The following is an 11,362-nucleotide window of genomic DNA, read 5'->3' as shown; positions in this document are numbered from 1 at the left end:
ACATAGGTGCAACCACCAATGGGAGGTTGAGAAGGACATCTCCTCCTGGCCCCATCTCCAATCACATTTTTTTACGATTGTGTTGGTGTCTGTTGTGCAGCTGGAAGACTAGCTCATTTTCACTCTCTCTTCCACAACTTTTTAAAAAATGCTGTGGCACCACTGATTAAGTCTACACAAATACAATTTAACTTAATCAGAATCAGCTTGCCATCAGACTGCCTTAAGCGAAATAAGGAAAACTGTATTTTGTGTTGTGGGGCATAGCAAGCGTTGTGTTTTATTATACAACTTAACACACGTGAATGATTTATTGCATAATATCAGGGAATGACTAGTTAAACCACCAGTTTATCCAATTTACAATTTTATAAGGTGAATATTAGTATGGTGTCTGAATCTGAACCACCTTCCCAGTACCTGGGATATCACAAATAGCCACTCTTGCAGAACCTTCCCTAACTCCACCAGTCATGACATACTGTATACAGCGGCATAGGACTCTGCACCACACACCAATCAGTATCAGTATCATCCTAGAGCCCCAGACTTATCTGATTTCATTGCAAGCAGAACACAGCCAAAAATTAATTCCCTGCCTTCCCCATTCACCATTTGAAGAGCTGTATTTCAGATCCATCTCCTGGCTTCAATCCATGTATGTAAATCACCATACATACTGCAAGGTCAGAAACAGACTTATAGTTGCAGTATTGCCATTCTCCAACATTCAGAAATAAATCAAATACCAAAAGTTATGAGACTAGCTTAAATGTCATGATATTTTTAAATAAAATAATACAGGGCTCTTTTTAGCTACCTTCTGGTATTTGAGCCTTTTGGGTTAATGCTTCAAGTTTTTCTTTGCAACCACAAGGGCTAGAAATGTTTTAAAATGAAAATTCAGGTTGACAATTACACAATTCCAAGAGCTGGAGTTTGAAGGAAAAAAACCACACACCAAATGATTGCAAGACTTGCAATAAAATAGTCAGGAGTTGACAACATTGCAGTTGGAGGGGCTGTAAGTATGCAGGAGGTACTGCAGACAGAACGTATATGTTGCTGGTATTGGAGGAGGGAAGAACACAATAGTTATAGAAGGAAACTGATGAGGCTCCCTACAAAATGGCCAGGTTTTAGCCATCACCAACCACCCAACCGTTTCAGAATCTTCTCCTGAGGTTCCTGCATCTTAGGACTTGTCTACATGAACATTTACTTCACACCAAGCTATTGCACTTTGAAACAGAAGAAGATCAAAGTGCACTAAGGAACCATTAGTTCACAGCAGTAGGGACCATAGAGCACGTGGTAGAGTCACAACCCAGCTTGCCACAAACTAACTGTTCATATAGGCAAGCCCCTACTTCTAAATGTATAATGATGTAGGTATCGAGATGTAAAACAAGCCCCTTTTGCTCAGAAGAGCAGACCGCCCTCTGCCGTGTCTATCACCGGTGGACTGGTATACGGGTCTCCCTCCTCCTTCCCTATGTGTTGTGCAAATAATAAAAACTGGCAATAGGTGAAGGTAAAAACAACAGGTAAGTGTGTGTGTGGGGGGGATACATTTACAAATCAGGGAAGCGGTAATTGTGAATAAACAGTAACTAGATAAACAATACAGAGAGCGAAATAGCAGCTTTAAAACAGGAGCATGAAGCTCAGGCCCAAAATACAAATCACACTGGCAACAGCACATAAATCCCCAACCGAGAAAACCCTATTTATCTCGCTCTGTTGTCAGCACGTCTGTGGCGGCGGCGAAGTCCAGGACCTACAACTCGTTGGGTAATTGAAACCCTCAGAGGAGGAGCACTGGAGAGTCCCTCGATGTCTCAGGGCGGCAGAAGCGACCGAAACCCTCTGGTGATGTTGCACCCAGGAACAGGAGCAGGTAAGATGGAAAGTTTTCTTCCCTTTCTCTTCACTTCAGGAATGGTGGTGCCCTTCAACAAAGCACTGCTGCTGTGAAGACCTGAATGGTGCACACACAGTCACTGGGATGGACTGCGCCACTTGTCAGTGAGTTCAGTCCCTTTATGCATTTAGTGGAGGGAAAATATGGTACAGTCCCAGCAAAGGCGGGAAACAGTCTGAGGTAAAATTGTTCTTGGAGTTGTCAGTGGCAGGAAAAACCAGTTGGATCCAGTTATGACTGGGCTCTGATAACAGTAAACAACAAGATGGCGGTCACAAAATGGCAGTTCAGCCTCCATCTTGGATTGCTGCTATATCTTTACAAACTACATATTGAATTTAATATATACATATTTTAACAGACTATAACTTTATAACAAAACACACCCAACATCCCCATATTCCTAACTGCCAGTCTGTCTCCTATTCACTGACAAAACCTGCCTTTCAGCCTCTAAACCCCCCACCCTACCTTAGCAATAGGGAAAGCAAACATATCCATCTACCTTTAATTTGATTTTTGCTCCATGATCTACAGCTCTCAGTCAGACGGAGAATAAGTTTTCTCCACACCTGACTGCTTTTAGCATCTTAATGAGTTGCCATCCCCAAAAGGAGATTGTCTCATGCTCTCCCTGCACTGGCGGTAGGGGGGAGGGAGGAGGGGTTGTATTAAGTAAATAAATACTGGACGTGGAACAAAAACTCATTTATCTCGCTTTATTAGAAATGGACAATTTTAGTCACAGTATAAAACTACTCATTAAAGTGACACCAACAGCTTCTTTTTTTTAACTCTAGCCTTTCAAAATTAAAAAAAAAAAGTTGTCTACACCCCTGCCCTGCAGTTATGGCAATGACAGCAGGCAGATGGGGAGACTTCTCTCCTGTCCCCCCAGTTGTTTTCCCCTCACTAACTGAACAGGCTCTTCCAGAATATTCCATCTCTCCCCTTGTCTTGAGTCTCCAGCTGTCACATGCCTAATTGCCACTGTTACCACTTCATTAATTCAGAAGTCCATCCAGAACCGACACACTCGGGCATTAGCCAGGGGTCTCCCCTTACTCTGTGCCTCCCCTCCCCAACTGCTCTGGTTCTATCAGAACTCTCCCCCCATCCCATAATACACCTATCAGTCTGTTACCCTCCTCCCCTCGCTAACTGCCCCTGTTCTGTGAGAATCTCCCCCCCCCCCCAGGCTCCTGTGAGCCCCAGACTATCTGCCACTCAGAGCTGTCCCTTAGGTACAGCGAATCGCGGTGACTGCCCTGGGCCCCACGCTTTGGGGGGGACCCCACGCTTCAATAAAAATCGTGAGGAGGTGGGCAGGAAGGTGAGGCAGGCAGGCGAGTGGGGTGAGGAGGCGAATGGGGAGGCGAGCAGCAGGCAGGAGGGGTGGAGAGGAGCCCCCCTACCAGAATCTCCCCCTCCCCTCAGCCCCTCCTGTCCACTGGCAGGCCTCACCAATCAGCACCTCCCACCTGCTGTGGATCAGCTGTTTTGCAGCATCAGGAGGTGCTGGGGGGGGGGAAGAGGAGCCAGGGCACAGTGCACTTGGTGGAGGGGGCAGAACTGGTCGGGGAAGAGACTGAGTGGGGGGGGGGGCTTGGGGAAGGGGTGGAGTGGGAGCAGGGCCTGGGCAGAGCTGGCTGGGGAAGAAGCACCCCCCAACAAATTAGAAACTCAGCAGCTATGTCTCCTGCACCCCCCTAGGGACGGCCCTGCTGTCACTCTGCCTCCATCTCCCCATAATGGCACCCTCCCTTAATCCTGTCCCCCACCCAGTTCCCCTTCAGCTCAGCCCCTCATCCATGCAGCCCAGCTCCCCAACCCCACCTCTGCTCTTCTCCGGCCTCTTCTCCGCCCTCTGCCAGGCTTGGGGTGGGGGGGCTGCAACAGGGTCCTATCTCCCCCTTCCAGGGTGGGGACGGCGCCAGGGGCTCTTCATGCAGGGAAGCAGGGAGAGGGAGCTGTTCCTGCAGCAGTTCTGACTGAGGCAGGCAACCAACCAGAGCACTCAGGCTTCTGACATCATTGGGAGACTGGCTCCCGCCAAAATCCCGTCACTCGTGAAAACATTCACAAGAGTTGGCAACACTTTGCGACCACCCACTCGTCTGTCACATCCCAGTCCCTGCGACACCCCTAACTACCAGTCTGTCCCCCCACCTCGCTTCCGCTAACTGAAACGGCTTTTCCAGAACCTTCTGTCACAGCTCAAGGCAACTGCCCCTGTGTTTCCCCTCAGCGGTTCAGCCAGGGCACCCGCCATCCAGCTTCCAGACCTAGGTCTCTCTCCCTTCTGAGCAGGGTATTCCATGGCTGAACAGTTCCCTGCCTTCCCTGGGTATGCCCAGCCCTCGGGCACCTGATTGCTCTCTTTTCAGAGACAGACAACAGTGTCATTGCTACGTATAAGAACATCAGAACACAAGAACGGCCATACTGGGTCAGACCAAAGGACAATCCAGTCCAGTATCCTGTCTACCGACAGCAGCCAATGCCAGGTGGCCAGAGGGAATGAACAGAACAGGTAATGATCAAGTGATCTCTCTCCTGCCATCCAGCTCCACCCTCTGACAGACAGAGGCTAGGGACACCATTCCTTACCCATCCTGGCTAACAGCCATTAATGGACTTAACCACCATGAATTTATCCAGTTCTCTTTTAAACGCTGTTATAGTCCTAGTCTTCACAACCTCCTCAGGCATGGAGTTCCACAGGTTGACCGTGCGCTATGTGAAGAACTTCCTTTTATTAGTTTTAAACCTGCTGCCCATTAATTTCATTTGGTGGCCCCTAGTTCTTGTATTATGGGAACAAGTAAATAACTTTTCCTTATTCACTTTCTCTACACCACTCATAATTTTATATACTTCTATCATATCCCCCCTTTTTTCCAAGTCTCCTCTTTTCCAAGCTGAAAAGTCCTAGCCTCTTTAATCTCTCCTCATATGGGACCCGTTCCAAACCCCTAATCATTTTAGTTGCCCTTCTCTGAACCTTTTCTAATGCCAGTATATCCTTTTTAAGGTGAGGAGACCACATCTGTACACAGTATTCAAGATGTGGGCACACCATGGATTTATATAAGGGCAATAAGATATTCTCTGTCTTATTCGCAATCCCTTTTTTAATGATTCCTAACATCCTGTTCGCTTTTTTGACTGCCGCCGCACACTGCGTAGATGTCTTTAGAGAACTATCCATAATAACTCCAAGATCTTTTCCCTGATTCATTGTAGCTAAATTGGCCCCCCATCATATTGTATGTATAGTTGGGGTTATTTTTTCCCAATGTGCATTACTTTACATTTATCCACATTAAATTTCATTTGCCATTTTGTTGCCCAATCACTTAGATGTAAGTTACCCCACCACTCTAAGCGAGCCTACTTTATTCTTCAGGTGAAAAATGTTACAGAGAAAACTCACCAAAGAACCTACATGAACGCTAACAAACTTACCCAAGTTCATCCCCGCTCTCACGTGGGCTCTGGCAAGCGCAGCCTTTTAATACCCCATCCTGGTGGTTACAAGTTCATCAGAGCTTCAGCTCAGAGCAAGCACACGCACCACAGGCTCCGTTCCCTTTTTGTACAGTTCAGGGGGGTCTTTGAAGTGGCATTTCCAGAAGCAAGTAGTTAGTTTACAGAGGGTCTCTCGCTCCTGAGAGCGTTTCTCCAAAAGGTTGGCTTCAGAGGGGGAGAATTTGCTTTCTCGTGTTATTTCCTAAGGAAACCCACTTCACACATATCGTTCCAGAAAGACCTTCCAACTCCCTCTGCCCTTCCAGAGATGGCATTAATCTCGTCTTTCGCCTAATCTCACAATTGTACCTAAACATTTGCATTTGCAATCCAATGAACCCCAAAAGGTGTTAATCCTAATTGTCCGTTTTAACTTAATTCAGTAAAGTTTATCTTCCTTCCATGAGGTTTGTTCAGGATATGGTTAGTCCGTCACACCTTCCAGCCCTCCCACTCCACGCCTCTCAGAGCCCTGAACCGCCACTGTGTCGCCCTCCTCCTGCTTACTTCAACCGACTCTTCCAGAACCTTCCATTCCTGTCATCCCCAACTGCCGTCTGTTATCCCCTCCCCCCACTAACTGCCACAGCTCTGTCAGAACCGTCCAGTCTCCCCCCAGCAACTGCCAATCGCCCCTCTCTTCCCCTGCTCTGCCAAGGCCCTTCCCCTACTCCAAGTCCCTGCCATACCTCTTACTAACGGCCTACCTGCTGTTCCACCAATAACTGCCTTTCCCCTCCAAATCCTTCCTCTCCCCTTCTCTCACCAGTTGGTTTCCCACTCAGTACATCTCCCAGCCCCCACTAAAGACCCTGGCTTTTCCAGAACCCTCCATTTCCCTGCCATACCTCTAAATAGCAGCCTGTCTGTCCCCCACCCCTTCACTAAATGTCCAAGAGACACAAAAACCACCTCTTCCCCCCCCCCCCAAAAGCCCCATATGATTAGTTTTAGGGACTGTATTCCTCTTAGCCCTAGGTCATTCAGAGCCTTTAAAAGCATGGAAATCCCAAGGATGGCATGCCCAGGTAAGGGCTGTCTGCCTCCAGACCTAAGCATTAAAGTCAATTTTTCATCAACTAAAAAGTTCCCAATAAATCTTGATGGATTAAACAGGGCGTGTTTCCTCAGCAAAACTCCTCCTTCTCCTCAGCTTTTCAAAATGAGACTCAGAAAAAGGGGGAAACAATGAGCCTTCCCTGTTACCTCCAGGTTAGGTACCTCTCCTGTTTCAGAGCCCAGCACTCTCTCCCTGACTTTTCTCCCAAAAGAGGGAGGACCTTTTTGTCTGCCACCTTTAGCCTCTTGATGAGTAACCACTTCTAGCTGAAGTCTCATTCCCCTGCTGCAATCTCTGCACTGATGGCAGACAGCCGGGGGGACCTTCCCAGATCCTGCTACACACAACTGCCCAAATCCATAAAGTGAGTCAGCTGCTTAAAGCCCAAATTTATTCTCTATTGCAATCCACAACCCCCCTGCTTAGCTGCCACCTGATCCTGTAGGCACTTAAATTTTCAGTGTAAAAATCCCTTAAATGTCTAAATTTCTGCCTCTGGGTATGTGCACTGCTGCCTGTCTCCTGACTAAGCCCCAGTACAATGCTCAGCCCAGGTGCAGACAGGTGTTACCCACCTTTTGGCCAGAGGGGTGGAAGGAGAGCAGTAGCAGCTCCAAGCAAGTCCCTCCTAAGCCAGTGGTTAGAGCACTCACTCAGGCTATAGGAAAACCCAGATCAATTCCCCCCTCTGCCTCATGAGGAGAAGGGATCTGAACAGGGGTTTCCCATAGCTCATGTGAGTGACCTAACCACTGGACTATGAGTAGCCACCTCAGAATATCCTAATCTCTCCTGTTGCAGCTGTTCCACTTTGTATAAATCACCAAATATGCATTGGCTCAACTATAGCATGACTATAATCCAGTGGGCAGGACACTCAATGTGAGAGGTAGGGTAACCCCTGTTCCAATTCCTTCTTATGAGGTAGATGGAGGAATTGAACTAGGATCTCCTCCCACATCCCAAGTGAGTATCCTAACCACCGGGACCCCTTCCTCCAACTGTCCCAGCTCTGCTATAACCTCATGCACTTCTAAGTACCAGTGTGTGCCCTTTCCCTCCCAACTGCCCTAGTTCTACCATAAACTGCCCCTGTCATCAGACACCTGTGATCTGGCGGTTCCACATCAGGGTATAAGGGGAACATGGGACTACTTCCAATCAGTGGCATGCACAGGCCATAAGGCAGGAAAATTCCTGCTGCCTTACCCAGACCTCTTGCGCCTCTTCTCTGCCAGAGAGGGCAGTCAAGAGGGGCTGGTAGACGAATCCATGCTTAACCTCACAGCATTAGCATGCAGGGGTGATGTGATAAATGGCTGGGCTATGACCAGGGCCTGTGAATCTGCTGTGTCAGCCTCTGGAGTGGAGAATGGTGTGGTTGTGATCTTCTGACAGATTCTGCTGTGAGCTACAATCCAGAATAACTCCATGGAGTTCCGCGGAGTGACGCTGCATTTACACCAGGATAACAGATCAGAATCTGTCCCAGGCATCATTGACTTCGGTGGGATCACTCTACATTTACATCAGAGTCACTGAGATCACCATCCAGTCCTGACTCCATCAATTAGACTAGCAGTTCCTGTAGCTTCTTTCTTGTATCTTGAGTGGCACATAGTGGTGATTCTGTGAACTACAGGCGCCGATGCCCTGCTGCTGGGACAGTAACCCAGGCCCTGATTTCCTATATAAATATGGGTAATTGAGTCTGCTTTGGGATCAGTTTTATCTGCAGTATTGATCACTTTCATTTCAAATGCCAACTTTCCTGCCTGTAACTGAGAGCAACAAGTGCAGTTTACAAAATGGGCTTGGACTCCAAAGAAGTGGGGTCTATTCTCCACTCTGTCAGTCTGCTGGGTGACCTTGGACCAGTCACTTCCCTGCCTTGTGATTCGGTTTTCCCATCTGTAAAATGGGAATAATGACACTGAATTTCTTTATAAGGAGCCTTGAGATCTACAGATGAAGTACTGGATAAGAGCTAGGATTATTCCTAGAAACATATGTCTGTATGTGTGTGTGGGGGGGGGGGGGGGGGGAATTAAAACAGGCAGTGGGGAGGGGAGAATGCCTAACCACTCTGCTGCTTGCTAACTTTCAGTGGTAGCCTCCAAACGTCATTCCTCTCCTCTGGACCTTCCCGCTGCCGCATGCCCAGATGACTGGATTGGCTACCAAGAGAAATGCTATCTCTTCTCAAAGGCAGACGGGACCTGGAACAAAGGCCAGAGCACCTGCTTGTCACTCAGTGCCTCCCTGGCTGTGATTGACACCCAGAAACACCTGGTAAGGCAGAGATACAGGTTCTCTGTGAGATGCAATTAGGCGATGTGGCAGAGCAGACAGTGATGGAATGAGGTCTGTCATGCTCTGAGATGCCAGCGCTGGGAGCTCAGACAATGAAAGTTGAGGGTTAAATGATTTCCTGGATCACATAACAGTCCTCCCTTTGTCTGTTTAGACTTTGAGCTCCTCAGGGCAGCTACTGTCTCTCACTGTGTATCTGTGACGGGCCCCTGATCTCAGCAGGGGCAGGGACTGTCACTGTGTGTCTGTGCAGCACCCTGTGGGGCCCAGATATCAGTTGGGGCTACCACTATACACATAATAGATTCACATAGTTTATGTTCAAGATTATTATGAATCGTCTCCTTAAGTGCACCTGACACGTTGATCTGAGCACAGTTCAGATCTGGGTCAGTTCTGATCTCTCCCAGCAAGGAATTCTACAGCTGAGGTCATGGCACTGGCCCCAATCTGTGTCTGTCAAGCTGTCTCCAGGGTCCCATCCCAGTAAGGGCTTTGTAGGTAAAGATTGGAGGCCTGATTTCCCATTACCATCTTGGGGCCGAGTGCAGAACCTCCACACCAGCTCCACCTTGCAGGGAGATTCTGACCGGGCTGTCCCTGCCTGCTTTAAGGCAACCTTGTGCTGCCCAGTGTGGCCTGAGTGTAACTGACAATCAGGTCGCAGGAGGACTTTCTTTCTCACCTTAGGTGAATGACGAGTTTGCTGTCCCCAGTACCCTGTGAGCGTCATCACGGACTTTTCTCCCTTTGTTGTTTTTAAAGAATTTCCTGTGGCAACATAAAGGCTCCCCTGCACACTGGATCGGCCTCTGGAGGAGGGACCCGGCCCAGCCCTGGAGATGGGCGGATGGTACAGAATTCAACAACCGCCTGTGAGTGCTTTATGCTAACAGCCTATTCACAGTTGGGCCAGAAGTTAGGGCTCTCATCTGATAGTCAGAGCTGACGATCTTTCAGGTATTACAGGTGCTACAACAACCCTTTACTCCAGGGGTGTCCCCCTCATTTTGTGCAGAGGGTCAGATCCCTTCTCTGAGTACAGTCAGTGGGGTATACATGTAGCAATCTCATTCTCTGGACACTTGTACGACAACTGCAGCACCTTTTGTGGGAAGATATTGCCCTGTGTAACAACACCCTGGCTGGGATTGAGCTGCGGATCTCTGGATGTAAAACATGAGTCTCTACTGCTCGAGCTAAAGACCCACGTTTGTTAACAGGCAGGAGCAGACCTATAAACCTTTCACTGGGTCCCGCCACTAGCGAGGGATAAAAAGCTGCACTGGGCTAGTCACATTTCCCCCTGCACTTTCTGCAGTGATTTCATACCAGTGCAAAACGATTGTGAAATGCTTCCTTGCTGATTCAGCCACTTTCCAGTGGTGAAAATGACCATGCAAGGGACAGGCCATATAGAATTGGCCTGAAGCATATTACAGATAGAGCGGGGGGAAACTTTTTGGCTCAAACCATTTGGGAACGCAGCAATGTTTGGCGATTTCCTGTCAGGTTCACTAGATTGCTCATTTAAAAAAAAAAATCAAAATGTTTTGGTTTCAAACAAATTTTCATTGCAAAATGTCCTTTATATAATTTTTTTTTATTCAAAACTTTAAAAACTAGCTGACAGCCACATAAAACATTTCAATTTTTGTCAAAACGAAACATTTTGTTTGACCCAAAATGAGTTTTTTTGTTTTGTTTTATGAAATTGCCAAAGTACCAGAAAATCTGTTCATTTACCCCCTTAATGGGTTAGAATGGTTCTTGCTATGATAAATATCCCTAGCATAGAAAAGGCTTCTGTGACAGTCTCCCATGGGAAAATCTGTTCAGCGTGCATCAGGTGCTCTAGGAATGGTTAAGGCTGAGATCTTTGAACAGAGGTTCCCTGAGTCCCAGCCTAGTGCCTTACCCAGAAGGCCATTCTCTCCAGCACAGCTGCTTAGATTTTCCCAGAATGCACCGCTACAGCTCAGGCTGCGCTGTGGGAGTGTCCATGCAAATGTGGTGACACATGGTCTGTGAACACCATTTAACCGGGTCAGTTATAACCAGCTCTGATGAGAGAACCGTAACTTGATTAGTTTTTACCGATTAATTGTATTGTGGGAGCCTCATTCATGGAGCAGGACCCCATTGCGCTAGGTGCTGTACAAACCTAGAACAAAGAAATGGGCCCTGCCCTTGTAGATCGGACCTGCGAGTGCAGCAATTACACAGGGGGTCCGGTGTTTGGATGCTTCCTGTGTGATTCAGCTGATGAGTGACTCCCTCCATTGTAGGTTCACAGTGAACGGAGATGGACTATGTGTATATCTCAACAACCGCCCCATCAGCTCAGTGGGCCACACCACCATGAAATGGATCTGCAGCCAGCCGGATGAACTGGCAAAGAGGAAACAAAATGGGGCCCTGCAAGCTTTACTGGAGTGAAGCAAATCCCCTCTCTTCAGCTGCCGCTGCTGCTTCCTATAGAACAGATATTGACTAGCTGCTTTAAATGCCATACTCTGGAGCTAGGAGAGCAA

The 11,362-nt window shown here is 47.9% G+C and overlaps 1 protein-coding gene across 1 annotated transcript; it reads left to right on the top strand.

The window, feature by feature from the left end:
- The first annotated feature begins 4,444 nt into the window (after nucleotides 1-4,444).
- Nucleotides 4,445-11,362, top strand: LOC128848465 (early activation antigen CD69-like). The gene is made up of 4 exons (XM_054048483.1): nucleotides 4,445-4,457; nucleotides 8,623-8,807; nucleotides 9,594-9,703; nucleotides 11,117-11,362. Exons 1-4 carry the CDS (start codon nucleotides 4,445-4,447, stop codon nucleotides 11,265-11,267), a joined length of 459 nt encoding a protein of 152 aa, XP_053904458.1. The 3' UTR covers nucleotides 11,268-11,362.

This window comes from Malaclemys terrapin, chromosome 13 (genome assembly GCF_027887155.1).
Source record: "Malaclemys terrapin pileata isolate rMalTer1 chromosome 13, rMalTer1.hap1, whole genome shotgun sequence".
NCBI classification, from domain to species: domain Eukaryota; kingdom Metazoa; phylum Chordata; order Testudines; family Emydidae; genus Malaclemys; species Malaclemys terrapin.
Note: the sequence above shows the minus strand (reverse complement) of the source record. Positions and strands in the feature narration are given on the sequence as shown.

Bases quoted from the DNA above. Each gene is read 5' to 3' on its own strand.
- LOC128848465 (XM_054048483.1), top strand. The intron at 8,808-9,593 runs GTAAGGCAGAGA...TTGTTTTTAAAG, and splicing joins TTGACACCCAGAAACACCTG to AATTTCCTGTGGCAACATAA. The intron at 9,704-11,116 runs GTGAGTGCTTTA...CCTCCATTGTAG, and splicing joins ACAGAATTCAACAACCGCCT to GTTCACAGTGAACGGAGATG.